The sequence below is a fragment of the Anolis carolinensis genome, chromosome 2, assembly GCF_035594765.1.
Source record: "Anolis carolinensis isolate JA03-04 chromosome 2, rAnoCar3.1.pri, whole genome shotgun sequence".
NCBI classification, from domain to species: Eukaryota; Metazoa; Chordata; class Lepidosauria; order Squamata; family Dactyloidae; genus Anolis; species Anolis carolinensis.
Genome location: NC_085842.1, coordinates 7706136 through 7721252, shown reverse-complemented (window position 1 = coordinate 7721252; position 15117 = coordinate 7706136). Strand labels below are relative to the sequence as shown.

General features: G+C 41.4%; 1 protein-coding gene across 1 annotated transcript; it reads right to left on the bottom strand.

The window, feature by feature from the left end:
- Positions 1–810: 810 nt before the first annotated feature.
- Positions 811–14546, bottom strand: LOC103280118 (zinc finger protein 436). The gene is made up of 5 exons (XM_016996362.2): positions 14353–14546; positions 9957–10556; positions 9325–9407; positions 7197–7317; positions 811–4640 (listed from the first exon to the last, which is right to left on the bottom strand). The coding sequence occupies exons 2-5, from the start codon at positions 10507–10509 to the stop codon at positions 3280–3282; spliced, it is 2118 nt and encodes a 705-aa protein (XP_016851851.1). The 5' UTR covers positions 10510–10556; positions 14353–14546; the 3' UTR covers positions 811–3279.
- Between the last annotated feature and the right edge of the window lie 571 nt (positions 14547–15117).

The following is a 15117-nucleotide window of genomic DNA, read 5'->3' as shown; positions in this document are numbered from 1 at the left end:
GTGATGGTTGGAGTGTGGAGGGATGGGTGTGTGATTTTTGGGATGTATGCTGGGGAAAACATTTAATTTAGTTGTACAATGACAATAAAAGTTATTCTAGTCTATTGTAGAACTGGGCCAAAACTAAAAAAAAAAATGATTTTCAATAGGGAGAAACAACAGGTACTACATGTAGACTGCTTTATTGGATTTTGAACTGGATGAAAGTGTATGTTTACAATCTGTCTGAAATTTTAACAGCTACCATAATCAGAATCCACTTGTTGGGTCTTCTATTCATCCAACACGAATGCAGCTTCAGGTCTAAGTGAAGGCAAAGTGAAATTCTGGAGGAAAGGAAACCTCTATGTTCCTCCAAGCATTTCTACAAAGGAGAGAATATGCAGGTCCCACTCACCCTTACAGCCCTGGTGTCAAGTGGATGATGGCGAGGTTCCCTTCTCAAGAAAGCTTTTCATAGCATTTAGTCTACAGGTGGAGAAAAGACACCTCTCAAGTTGTATGTGGCCCTTGGCCCCCCTATGTAAAGTCTCAGAATGCAGCTCCACAACTAATTTTTAAATGTTGCTTTTCTAAACTGATTTTAGTGCTTTTTATGGTCTTAAACTGGCTAAAACCACTGCAAATCCTCTGCAACTGCAAAAGTTTGATTCACTCAACTTCTGATAAGATTTAAAAATTGTCCATACTAGAAATGTCCTAAAGGGATTTTGCCATACTTTTGTTGCCATGCATTGTATCTACATTGGTGCCATGCAGATCTAAAGCAAGAGGGAAATGCTCACATCTTTCACATGTACCCAACTCTGGTTTATTTATATATTGATTTTATTTTATTTTAATCCCATTGTTTGCTTGCTATAGGACTTCAAGGCAGCTAGCAATAAATATGACACAATGCAAACCAAATGCATTAAAATATAAGTATAAAAATTAAAATACAATTTAAACATCTGTATCATTAAACTCTTAAGCATAAAAATATTAATAATGCATTAAAAACTACATAGCCACCCCAAATTCCCAATCATACCATCCTCAGCAATCCATTTCTTCTTAAGTCCATAAATGAGCAAAGGTAGAGATATTCATGGAGTTGCCATAATACAACAGGTGGTCTGAAGAAATGTGCTGAAACTAGGTCTTGTTGTCTGGATGCTTTGGTGTGGGCTGAGATATGTCCTCACATCAAGGGTCTTCCCATTCTGCTAGGACAGTTTCTACCTTGGGTAAACTCTTTGGTGTCTTCTTGAACTCACCTTTTTCTCACACTTCTTGCATAATATGCTTTTTCACCTTTATTATTTTCCATTTAATATGATGATTTTCCAACATTTGATGGGCAAACTAAAGTGGGTATATGGGAAAGGAACTACTCATTGAATCAGAATCAGAGTTGAAAAACACCACAAGGGCCATTCAGTCCAACCCTTTCCTATGCATAAACACACAATCAAAGCACCCCCAACAGATGGCCATCCAGCTTCTACTTTAAAAACCTCCAGAGGATATTTTATTATGCTCTGAGGCAACATATTCCACTGCCAAACAGCTCCAGCAACCAAAAATTTAAAACATGATGTCACTTTCCAATGAAAGAAAGGGGATAAGAAATTATTAGGCCTACAGACTCTTAAAACCAGTCCAGGCGTCACAGTAGGCTGATGTGGGTAGGATACATGTGGAATATTAAAGCAGAGTTTTCCAAACTCTGGGTTGCAAAACATTTGTGTGTTGGCTGCAGGTGTGTCATGTAAACATAGGAAGAAATTTTAAAAAATTGGAAATGGATGTTATTAGCTTACAAATAATGTTTAAATATACAGTAGAGTCTCACTTATCCAACACTCATTTATCCAACGTTCTGGATTATCCAACGCATTTTTGTAGTCAATGTTTTCAATGCATCGTGATATTTTGGTGCTAAATTCGTAAATACAGTAATTACTACATAGCATTACTGCATATTGAACTACTTTTTCTGTCAAATTTGTTGTCTAACATGATGTTTTGGTGCTTCATTTGTAAAATCATAACCTAATTTGATGTTTAATAGGCTTTTCCTTAATGCTTCCTTATTATCCAACATATTTGCTTATCCAACATTCTGCCGGCCCGTTTAGCTTGGATAAGTGAGACTCTACTGTATATATAGAAATGAGGTTTCTCATAAGATATGTTGCATTCCCATACATTTCATCAATACAATTTATGTATATCCTTGTATCTCTTATAAGGGGTTGGCTTAACCTCCAATTTCCTAGTAAAACTTAATTACTGTCACAAAATGATGCATATCGAAAAAGTGTGTCACCAACATGAAATGTTTGGAAACCTACTAAGTGCTTGTCCATACTAGCCCTAAAACCCAAAGCAGAGCAGAAGTCACTTCCAGTCTTTAACTTGGGGTAAACCAGAGTGAGCCAATGCTACCAACCCCCTTTCCCTGCACTTTTCAGTACAGAGAAAAAAATGACTGATTGGACTTGTGTCACACCCATTTCTGTGGCATATGGCCACAGAATTCAAAGGAACATCTGGGCAACTCAACCTTTGACGACATCACCAAAGGTGCCCCTGTGACCATGCAGGGAAAAAGATTGCATATCCACTGCCAGGGGCTCTCCCAGAGCTCTGTGGCTGTCTGGCAGCAGCAATTGTGACAAAAAAATGATAAGGTTGAGTCCAACTATGTCAAATTGGTTCTGACATAAAGACTCCACCCCACTGGATCAGGAACAGAAGATCTGAACAACTCTGAAGCCTCAATGACAACTGATTTCTGCTCTGGACTGTCCTAGGACAGCTTTGATTTACTGAGTGACAGAGGGTGCATATTTATCTGACCAAGCCTGTATTACATCTCCACAAATGTGTTACTCCATGCCTTCAAGTCGTTGCCAAATTATGGTGGCTTTAAGGTAACACTAGAACAAGGACTTCTTAGCAGGATGTGTCCTGGGGACTTCGCTTTTGCCTCCCACTGAGGCTGAGAGAAGGCAACTTGATCAAGGTCATCCAGTGAGTTTCCATTCCCACATGAGACTTTGAGCTCTCATCTCCAGAGTGGCAGTCCAATGCTCAAACCATTACATCCTGAGGCCACATGAAACCTCTATTTGTCCAAATCTGCAAAAGCTGAGAAGAAATTGAGCAAATCTTAATGAAGTTTTTAAAACAAGCACAAAACAGAAGAACTTACCGCAGAAAAGGAAGAAACCCTCATATCAATCAGAAAAGCACCAATACTATCACGAGGCCAGGACTCAGCTTTTTTCCTTAAAGTGTGTCCAAAGATGATCCAAGATTGTTTTCATCAGCTGGAGGGAAACTACACAAAAGCCATGGTAGCTTTTCATCTGTGTTTGTTTTCTTCATTGTGTGAATATTCTGGTGTCTAGCGAGGGCTGATCTTTTCCTAAAACTCTTTCCACACTCTTGGCATATGTACGACTTCTCTGCTGTATGACTCTCCTGGTGAGTTTTGAGGACTGATTTGTAACTATAACTCTTCCCACACTCCAGGCATTTATAGGGCTTCTCTCCTCTGTGAATCATTTCGTGCCCAAGGAGACTTCTCTTTTCAGCAAAGCCTTTTCCACACTCCCGGCACTTAAATGGCTTCTCTCCAATGTGGGTCTTTTGGTGCCTACTGAGGTCTCCTCTTTGATGGAAGCACTTTCCACACTCCAGGCATTTGTGCGGCTTTTCTCCAAAGTGGCTGTTTTGGTGCCTCTTGAGAGTGGCTCTCTGATTGAAACTCTTCCCACACTCAAGACAGGTGTATGATTTCTCTTCTGTGTGACTATTCTGGTGAGTTTTGAGGACAGATTTGAAGCTAAAACACTTCCCACATTTCGAACATTGATAGGGTTTCTCTCCTCTATGGTTCATTTCATGCCCAAGGAGAGTTCTCTTTTCAGCAAAGCATTTTCCACACTCCAAGCATACATATGGCTTTGCTCCCAAGTGCGTTTTTTGGTGCCGTGTGAGGGTTGATCTCCAACTGAAACTCTTCCCACACTCATGGCATGTGTACGATTTCTCTTCCATATGACTGTTCTGGTGGCTCTTGAGGACTGATTTGTAGCTAAAACCCTTCCCACATTCCAGGCATTTATAGGGTTTTTCTCCTCTGTGATTCATCTCATGCCCTATGAGATTTCTCTTTTCAGCAAAGCCCTTTCCACACTCCAGGCATTTATATGGTTTCTCTACCATGTGCGTTTTTTTGTGTCTACTAAGATTTGCACTATGATAGAAGCCTTTTCCGCACTCCAGGCATTTGTATGGCTTCTCTACCATATGGAATTCTTCAGGGTTTGTAAGATATATGCTACATCCAAAGCTTTCTCCCGATTGGTAGCAATTAGGTTGCCCTTCCTCTATGTGGTTTGTGATATGATCTTTAATGTGTGATCCCTCATGGAAGAAGCGTTTCTCATAGGCAAGGTAGCTCCAGATCTCCCTGGTTTCATCTGATTTTTCTTGAATTTCCCAAATATCAACAAGACACTGGTTCATTCTGTCTTCTTCTGTTTCCGTTCTCAGGTTCTCTTCTTCCTCTTCTTCAAAGTTCTCTGTTTTCAGCCACACTTTATATGGTGCTTCCCCATTTTCACTCCCCTGCCCATCACCACCTTAAAAAAAGAGACAAACAGTAAGAATGCATGGAAAAATGGAAGGTTGAAATCACTAAACTAGTGTAAATATTGTAAGAGAATGAGAAAAAAAGGAATGGTGGGAATCTTGCTATGGAGGAGAGAGACCAGTCTCATCTAAGGCTTGGGGAACATGTGGTCTTTTGGAAGTTGGCTGATAGATCCCATTATAGTACAGCTCAAAGTGGAGAATGATGTGACATGCAATTCTGAAGTATCCAAGAGGTAATTCGCTCTTCAATACATTCTACTTTGGATAGTATTAATTGAGAATACAGTGTTAAATCAACTCCATGGATACCAGAAGTTGTGTTTTTTTTCTTTTGGTGGTGAAAAAGATCTTAATAAGGTCAAGATTGCAGCTGGGAAATGCCAGCCCCCAATGTATTCCCCAACTATGCATCCCCCTTTGTTTCAAGTATTTTTGTCACATGGATGCAAATGTTTCTTCAACTTTCTGAAGTCTTACAGATATTGTAAAAAAAAATAATACAGATAATTTATGGCTGACCTCCAAAGCCTTTATCAAAAGATACCTATTAGATATAACTCTTTAAATAAATGCTGAATTAGTGTCCCTATGAGGATCAGCTCCAGAAAAGCAGCAGGGACGGGATAATTATTTCCTCCTACTCTGGTCAGAAACAAGACTTGTGACTTGGGTGCTTACTAGTCTCTTGGTTGAGAGAGGAGCTAACTGCCACTAGTTCTCTTGGTGTAGGAGGAAGAAACATCACAAAGTGAGTTACTGTGAGTTTTCCAGGCTGTATGGCCATGTTCCATAAGTATTGTCTCCTGACGTTCAATTGGCCAATTGAAACTACTCAACACGTTTTTTGCTTCAGTCTTCTCCCAAAAGTTTAACAATGCTCAACTTGGGGAGGATGGAGCAGAGGATGAAGTACTGTAATGCAGTACAAAATAGATAAAGATGCAATAGAGGAATATCTGGCTAATGGATTCAAGTCTCCAGAACAAGGACCTGAACTACATCCAAGGGAATTAAAAGAACTGGCAGAATTAATTTCAGAACCACTAGCAATCATATTTGAGAATTCCTGGTGAATGACAGAAGTTCCAGTAGACTGGAAAAAAGCAAATGTTGTCCCCATCTTCAAAAAGGGGAGAAAGGAGGACCCAAATAATTATTGCCATGTCAGCCTGATAGTAATACAATTTATTTTTGTTACAAATAATAAAAGAGGCAATCTGTAAGAAGTTAAAAAGAAATGCTGTACTCACAAAAAGTCTACATGGGTTTCTCAAAACAAGTCATTCCTAGATGAACCTTATCTCTTTTTGGATACAGTTACAAGCTTGGCAGATGAACTGAGTGTTGTGGATACAGTATATCTCAGTTTCAATAAGGCATCTGACAAGGTGCATTCTAAGATGCTAGTAAAATGTGGGCTAGACCAAATCTTTTTAAACGTGGGGTTGTAGCATTCTTATAAAGAAGAAATTAAAATGTGTACTAGAAATTGGTTGACGGCCACCCCAAAGGGTGCTTACCAATTGCCCTTCCACTTCATCTTGGAGAGCTGAAGAACTTCCTAGGTGTGAGTTAGGAAGAACTTCCTAACTGTGAGAGGTGTTCAGCAGTGGAAGTCTATCTCTGCCTTAGATTGTGGGGGAGGCTCCTTCTATGGAGACTTTTAAACAGAAGCTGGATGGCCATCAGTCAGGGGTGCTTTGAATGTGATTTTCCTGCTTCTTGGCAGAAAGGTGTTGGACTGGATGGCCCACGAAATCTCTTCCAAATCAATGATTCTATTCTATGATTCTAAGTGACCAATGGGGTGCCACAAAAGAGATTCTTTCCTGGGCCCAATGTTTTTCAAAACCTTTATCAATGACTTGGATGATGGAATAGATGGTATGCTTATCAAATGTGCAGATGACACAAAATTGAGAGGAATTGCTTGTACCACAGAGGACAGGCTCATAATCCGAAAAGACATTAACAGATTAGAAAACTGGGCCAAAATTAGCAAAACAAATTGCTATAGGGAGACATATATAGTACTACACTTAGGTAATAAACATGAAATGCACAGATATAGGATGGGTGACATCTGACTTGAAAACAGTCCATGTAAAAGAGATCTAGGAGTCTTAGTAGACCACAAGATGAACATGGGTAAACAGTGTTATGCGGCAGCTAAAAAACCCAATGCAATTCTAGGCTATATCAGTAGGAATATAGTGTCTAGATCAGTGGTCTAGACGCATGCCAGAGGGGACACTGCCCCTGGAGTCCCTTCCTTCATATTCTGCTGTTTGGCAGTGAAATACGTTGCTGTCTGGCAGTGTGGTGGAGTTTTTTAAGCAGAGGCCGGATGGCCATCTGACAGAGATGCTTTGATTTTATGTTCCTCCATGGCAGGAGGTTAGGATAGTTGGTCTCTTCCAACTCTATGATTCTAAGATTCCTTGATTCTCAACCCTAAAGTATATCACAAGGCACAATTATAAACAATGCGAAGGAAATTCCAAAAATGATTTCCATTGACCAAGAGCCTAAGGAATTCTTACCAAGAGAAGCCACCATCTTATAATTTTCTTCCATGATCTCCCAGTGTAGGCTCCGTTGATCCACATCCAGCAGAGCCCACTCCTCCTCGCTGAAATGTACAGCCACATCCTCAAACATCACCTAAAGAAGAGGTTTTATACACACAGATTAAGAATGCTTCTTCTACTGCTAAGCAGAATCCAATGTATGCCAAAGCTGATTCAGTGAAAGTTGGAACATATGATACAAAGAGGGAATTTGTGCTCTCTGCAGTAGCATTTATAGCTTTCTTATGCAGAATCTTTTTTTTAAAAATGTGAAAAGCACCATATCTCTATAGTCATCTTTCCACTTCTGCAGGGGTTATGGGTGACACTATTCTGTGAAAAATTGAAAAATACATGGGTATCTTAGATGAGGAAGATGGGGCAATGTTGTTGCAGTCTATGTGTGGGATGGTGAACCAACTGACCATGGTCATAAAAGGAAAATGGAGGAGAATGGAAGAGGATCTGGCCTCATGTGTCATCTCACTTTCCCTGTTGATCTATGTTCCTTTTTCTCTTCCTCACTGTCATAAGTATTGCCCAGGGAAACAAAAGGACAAACCAGATGGAACAGAAATACATGACAAACAGGATGAGAAACCATCACCAGGCATACTGTCCCACAATGTCATTTATCCTACCGGTCCTGTTCCGCCACCCCTTCCTGTGTACATATATCTATTTTCCTTGATATCTCCCCAAGCAAAATAGACATTCATGGCAAACATGAAGAGGAAAAGGAATCAGTTCCACGAAGTAAGTGAAATGGCATGTGGGGGTAAGCTCCCCTATCTGCATGCCGTGTGTGACTTCACAAAGGAAAGAAGATAGAGGAGGGAACGGAAACATGTGGCAGTCCAGAAGAGGAAAATGAACTTGAATAACACTTTATTTTTCTATCACGCCACCATCTCCCCGAAGGGACTCGGGGTGGCTAAATGGCATGTGGTGCCAGCTACTCCTCTCTCCAAATTTTATGCCAGGTAGATGTGACAATCAGGAGTGCCTATTATCACTTTGGCTAATACACCAGCTGCACCACACTTCCTAGAATTGGAGGACTTGAAGATGGTAGTACACATGCTGGTAACCTCAAGGTCGGCCTTCTGCAATGTGCTGTACATTGGGCTATGTCTGTACCAAGTTAGGAAACTCTAACCAGTTCAAAACATAGCATCCTGATTGGTTATGGCTATACCTAGGTATGAGCATATTACATCTGTTCCATACTCTTAGATCTTTTAGGGGAAGCTCATTTCAACCAGCCAGAACCTGACTGGCAACTGTCTCCCAGAGGACCTTATCATCAACTGCACCAAGACTGTGGAATGACATACTGAAAGAGATTGGACAGCTAAATCAGTTGTCAGAATTCAAGACACAACTGAAGACCTATCTATTCTAGAATTTTAATAGTATTACATCTTATCTGTATGTTTTACCAACTTTGTACCCTGCCTTGAGCTGTACTGTTATTCTAGTTTGGGACTCAACACAACTTACAATCCATTCAAACCTAGTTAAAACCATAAGCCATTAAAACATTCCATCACAGCAAAAACAGATAGACTATTCAGTATGTTCCAGTATATCCTGTCCTGACTAAAAATCAGTCTCCAAAAGTCACTTACACCTTTGGCAGCCACTGAGAGCGCCCTTTCTGCATGGTCCTTCCACTGCTAAGCAGGATCCCAATGCACAATGAAATTGATCCAATGAAAGCAATGATATTTGATTAGTTGGTTTTTGCATTTTTATTTATGTATCTGTTTGGCATTGAATGTTTGTCGTTTTAGTTGGAATCTGTCCTGAGTCCGCTTGGGGAGAGAGGGCAGAATATAAATAAACAAAGTTATTATTATTATTATTATTATTGTTATTATCATTAAAGCTTGAACATAAGCTTGAACATAAGGGTGCAGTCCAATCTGCAAAGCATTATGTACCCCCTAGTGGAAAATAAAGGCCTTCAAGAACAATGTTCTTGAGATTTCTTAAAAGAAATAAAAAAGAAACAAACAAACCAAACTTTCAGACCACATGAGGTGTTGCGGTCAGTTACAGAATTATCTTAATTTCATTTCTACTTTCATCCTTTTACCTGATCCTGTTCCACTGAGGCCATTTCTCCTGTTTCACAAAGAGATAAGGTATTATATCTTTCCAGCTTCCTTAATTGGTCTCCTGTGAAATGGCAAAGAAAAGAAGAGAAGGGAAAGATTGTTTTTAGGTTCCAAAGTGGTTTACAATTTAAACAACACAAATGGCACTACGGGAGATTCTCAAAAGGAGGAACAGAAGGAACCAAGAGAAACAAGAGAATCATGAGATGCAGCCAGTTTCATACAAGACCATCTGGGATGTTTACATTCTTAAAACTATGCTTAAAACATGTTAACAAAAATAGCTATTGAAGACAAATATTTTGTGGGATATAACAGGACACCATATATTTGGGAGATCCTTGAGAGCAATGGACCCAGTGAAAGAAGGGGCTGTGGCGCAGACGGGAGAGCAAACCAGCTGCAATTAACTGCAATCAATCACTCTGACCAGGAGGACATGACTTCGAGGCCCGCTCGCAGCTATGTTGTTTATCTTTGTCCTATGTTAAAAGGCATTGAATGTTTGCCTATATGTGTAATGTGATCCACCCTGAGTCCCCTTCGGGGTGAGAAGGGCGGAATATAAATGCTGTAAATAAATAAATAAATAAAAAAGAAGGGCTCTTACCCAGTGGAGCAGCTCTTCTGTCACCCTCCAGCTTGATCCATCTGGAAGGGAATCTTTGACCGATGTCAGGTGGGACCTCCTGGGCCTGAAGGACATTACTTTCCTGCTGCTTTTCCTGCTTCATCTTCTTCACCTCTGCCTGAGTCAGGAGGAAACCTTCAGCCAGGGCTACAGCCTGGGAAGTGGTCTCAGCCCCACATTCCCTGACCCAGCTCTCCATCTCTGGGGGGAGGACATCTAGGAACTGTTCCAGGATCACCAAGTCCAGCATCTGAGCCTTGGTGTGTTGCTCTGGTTTCAGCCATTGGTTGCAGAGAGTGTGAAGCCGGTTGCAAACTTCACGGGGGCCCTCAGCCTCCTGGAAGCGGAAGCACCGGAAACGTTGGCACTGAACATCTGAGTTCAATGCCATTTCATCCAGGACGTGCACTGCAGTTCTCCCACAGGAAACAACACTTTTATTATCCCAAATTGCATTGGGCTCTTTTTCTCCATCAGGATTGGGTGGGTTTGGCTCCTCCATCTTTGCTCTAGACTCCAAAGTAGTTTCCATTCGGGATGAAGAACCTCTTCCCGTCGTATTATGTCATGAACCAAAGGCTACAGAATGTAATGGGGAGATTAAGTCCAGGTTAATTCACAAGATCCGTAAAACACTTTTAACACTCTCTAGAGAAGAAGAAATTTTACAATCCATTTTTGTGTGGCTTCCGTAGATACTTCTTGTAGAAAAGGCAAAGATATGACTGTTTTTGAGTAAACTTAATGAAAGGTCAAATAACAAACTAATAGTTACAAATTATGTAGTCCTTATTCAGCTGAGGTATCAGATCTCCCTTAAATGGCATCTATCTCTTATTGGATTCTTTTACAAGGAATAATTGGGGGGGGGGGGGTCTCAAGTGTGTAATATCTGTGTACATATTGAAACCCAATCTGGTTTAATGTTTAGGAGAGCTGGGCTTGCATTTGTGAGATCAAGAGTCTGGTCTCTGTACAGCTAGGAAGCCCACCTGGTCATCTCTGGCTAGCCTGACCTACCGGGGAGTTTCTTGATACAAAGTGGGGAAAAGGAAAGTCACAGATGTTCTCCTGGAGGAAGTTTACCACCTGAAAATCAAATATATCTACATACATATATCCCACAATGAATTATATTTGCAGATATTGTATTGGGTGCTGTGCTCAGCAAAAATATAAGTCCTCATGTAGCAAAAGAGCTGAAATGAGACCTTTTAAAAATAACGGTTATGTATTTAAATGGACATCCAGAAAAGATTCACACAGTTTATTCAGTGAACTGCTTAATTCCCACCCCAGTTTCAATGCCATGTGCAGGATACACTGTATGAGGAGTGGCTTAAAGAGCTGGCTATGTTTAGCTTGCAGAAGAGAAGGTTAGGAAGAGACACGATAGCCATGCTTAAATATTTGAACGGGTGCCACAAGGAAAAGGGAACAGGTATGTTTTCTGCTGCCCTGGAGACCAGGACTCGGAGCCATGGGCTCAAATTACAAGAAAGGGGATTCCACCTAAACATTAGGAAGAACTTCCTCACCATAAGAGCTGTTCAATGTGGAATTATCTGCCTTGGGGTTGTGGTGGAAGCTCCTTCTTTGCAATCTTTTAAACAGAGGCTGGATGGCCACCTGTCAGGGGTGTTTTGACTGTGGTTTTCCTCCATGGTAGGGGGTTAGTACTGGATGGTGTCTTTGAAGTCTATAATGCTAAGGCAAAAATAAAAAAATTCCCAAATACCCATGAGAGTAAGTGTGCATTATAATTTTTAGAAAGTGATTTTAATATAGACATGGGATATGCTGTAAACCTAACGAATATATAAAAACAAAGACTAAGAGAACATAACATGTGTCTTATCCTCTGCTCACAAACTTAGAATCATAGAATCCTAGAGTTGGAAGAAACCTCATGGGCCACCCAGTCCAACCCCCTGCCATGCTGGAAAAGCACAATCAGAGCACCCCCGACAGATGGCCATCCAGCCTCTGCTTAAAAGACTCCAAGGAAGGAGCTTCCACCACACTCTGGAGTAGAGAGAGAGTTCTTACTGCTGAACAGCTCTCACAGTCAGGAAGTTCTTCCTCATATTCAGATGGAATTTCCTTTCCTGTAGTTTGAAGCCATTGTTCTAGTCTCCAGGGCAGCGGAAAACAAACCTTCTCTTCTCCCTCCTCCCTATGACTTCCCATCACATATTTATACATGGCTATCATTGATATCATTAAAAGCATTATACAGTAGAGTCTCACTTATCCAACATAAACGGGCTGGCAGAATGTTTGATAAGCAAAATGTTGGATAATAAGGATGGATTAAGGAAAAACTTATTAAACATCAAATTACGTTACGGTTTTAAAAATTAAGCACCAAAACATCATGTTTTACAACAAATCGTCAGAAAAAGCTGTTCAATACAGGTATTGTTATGTAGTAATTACTGTATTTATGAATTTAGCACCAAAACATTGCTAATGTATTGAAAACATTGACTACAAAAACTTTGGCTACTAACAAATTGACTACAAATAAAGACAGAATTGCATAAAACGAGCTTACAGTAACAACATTGTCAGAAATTAAATGCGTAAAAAGTTCAGTCCTTGCTGCCTAGAGAAACAGGTGTGGATCTGGGTGGGAGGCAGACTATGTTGGATAATCGAGAATGTTGGATAAGCAAATGCTGGATAAGTGAGACTCTACTGTACTTACACCATATTTTTATGACATCATTGATTTTAAAACACATATTGATACAAAATGTTGAGGTTTTTTTCTTTTTTACTTTGAAGCCTGTGTCAGTACATTTCCCCAAACCCCACTTTCCCCCCCCCAAACTGTTTTCTGACTTCAACCCCCCAGCTCCAGGCCCTGGCCAGTCCCAAAGCTTGACTTTTGCTCCACTGTAGAGATTTATATTTCACTAGCTGTGCCCGGCCATGCGTTGCTGTGGCGTTGTCTGGTGGTGTTGGTGAGAAATTGTTGAGGTAGTGGTGGTATTGAATGTCTGTTGTATGGTTGTCTTTATGTTTAGTATGCACACTGAAGTAGATTATATGGCAGTGTTGAGTCAAGATAATCCAGTGCCAAGCAGATAATATAAGATTATAAATGGGTTGTATCGCTGTGTGGAAGGGCCTTGAGTCTACACTGCCATATAATCCAGTTAAAATCTGATAACCTGTGGAAGAGGCTTAAGTGAGGCCTAACTCTGCCTGTCCCCTGGGCTGAGTAGGTTGCTAGGAGACCAAGTGGGCGGAGTTTAGCCTTCAAACTGGCAGCAATTGGATAAAAACTATTATTCCTCACCCTGTAATTAGGACTTTATTTTTCTTTTCTTTTTGTTGTATCAACCTAGAGCCGTGAATGATGGGTTGTGTTGTCAAATTTCGAGGTTGGGGGGCCTGTAGTTTTGTTGTTTTGTCCGCTGCCCTGATGCCATCACTCTTTTATATATATAGATGGGTGATTCAGAGGCCTCAGAATGCTGTTCCTTGAGGTCTTCTTCTGCCTCTGTGGCCCGCATGGTGCCTTCCACTTTGGACCGAATCCTGCATTAAAACTTCCCTTGGAGTAACTTAGTTGTACATTAAGATCTGACTTAGAAGTTCAAGGACTACAATGGAAGGGCTTCTCCATGGCTGCGCCCAGGCTCCAGGACTCCAGCCCCAAAGAGGGGAGACTAGGACAATAAGAAGCCAATGGGTCAATGGTTTATTTAGGACAGGCCTCGTATAATGTGCTGAGTTATCTATCCTTTACTCTTTATTGAGCTGTAGTATTTTGAAGTTTTAGAGTTTGTAGTTTTCATTTTTTTTTTGTATTTTAATCACCTTCTAACTTCTCTATTTTGGGAATGTTTGATTAAGTTTTGTAAATTGTGTTCAGTACCAAACTAAGAAAATGGTAGATACCAAAATAGTATAGTTGGCCTCCACCTTTGCAGGCTTGAAAATCACAGTTTTGAGTATTTGCAGGTTAGCCGCCATCCTTCCAAAGCCCCTTTCCTCCCTCCCAAAACCCAAGGGAAGGAAGGAAGGAAGGAAGGAAGGAAGGAAAGAAGGAAGGAAGGAAGGAAGGAAGGAAGGAAGGAAGGAAGGAAGGAAGGAAAGAAGGGGGCTCAGATAGGAAGGAGGCCCAACTGCAGAGGCCCAGCTCCTTCCTGATCAGAGTAGGGAGCGAACCCCTTTGCCCCTCCAACAGCCCTTGGCTCAGCCTCCCTCCTGGCCAGGGATAATGGGAGGTGCCGTCTCCAGCCCTACCCAAGGGAGACCTTTGTGGGCCTTGGTTTCCCCTCCCTTCTCCCCCTTCTTCGCCAGGCTCGCCCCCTTCCCCAGCCTCCCCATTCAAGCGAGGGAGGGAGAGAGGAGCACTCACCCCATGGCCCTGGGGCGAAGCAGAGGGAAGAGGAGCAGCCTCCCCTTTCTTCCCCGGCCGGCCTGCCTGCCTTGCTCCCTTTGCGGGCGCCGCTTCTCTTCCGGACTCCTTTCCACGGAGGAGGGAGGCAGGGAGGGAGGGGCCTCTCTCTGCCAGCCCTGGCCTTCACACGCTCCCTCCCAAGCAACTCAAATCCAACGGAGCCCACACTCCAGCCTTGTTTCATACCAAACCTAGGGCCAAGGAAACCAGTTGGGCAAGGGCTGAAATATGCTGGCGGTGCTGACCAGGCGCTATCTCTTTATGCCCTGCGTTTCCTCTACTTTCATCATCATCATCATCATCATTTAATTACTTATTAATCACCCTCCATCCATGATGCTCTAGGCCAGGGGTCCTCAAACTTTTAAAGCAGAGGGCCGGTCTACAATCCTTCAGACTGTTGAGGGGCCGAAATATCATTTGGAAAAAAAACCCGAACAAATTCCTATGCACACTGCACATGTCTTATTTGTAGTGCAAAACAACAACAACAACAATGAAAGAACAATACAATATTTAAAAATGAAAATAATTTTAACCAACATAAACCTATCAGGATTTCAATGGGAAGTGTGGGCCTGCTTCTGGCCAATGAGATAGTCAAGTTAATTAGGGTTGTTGTTGTTGTTGTGTGCCTTCAAGTCATTTCAGACTTTGGGTGAGCCTAAGTCTAAAATTTATTTATTATTTATTTACTGCATTTATTTACTACATTTGTATCAC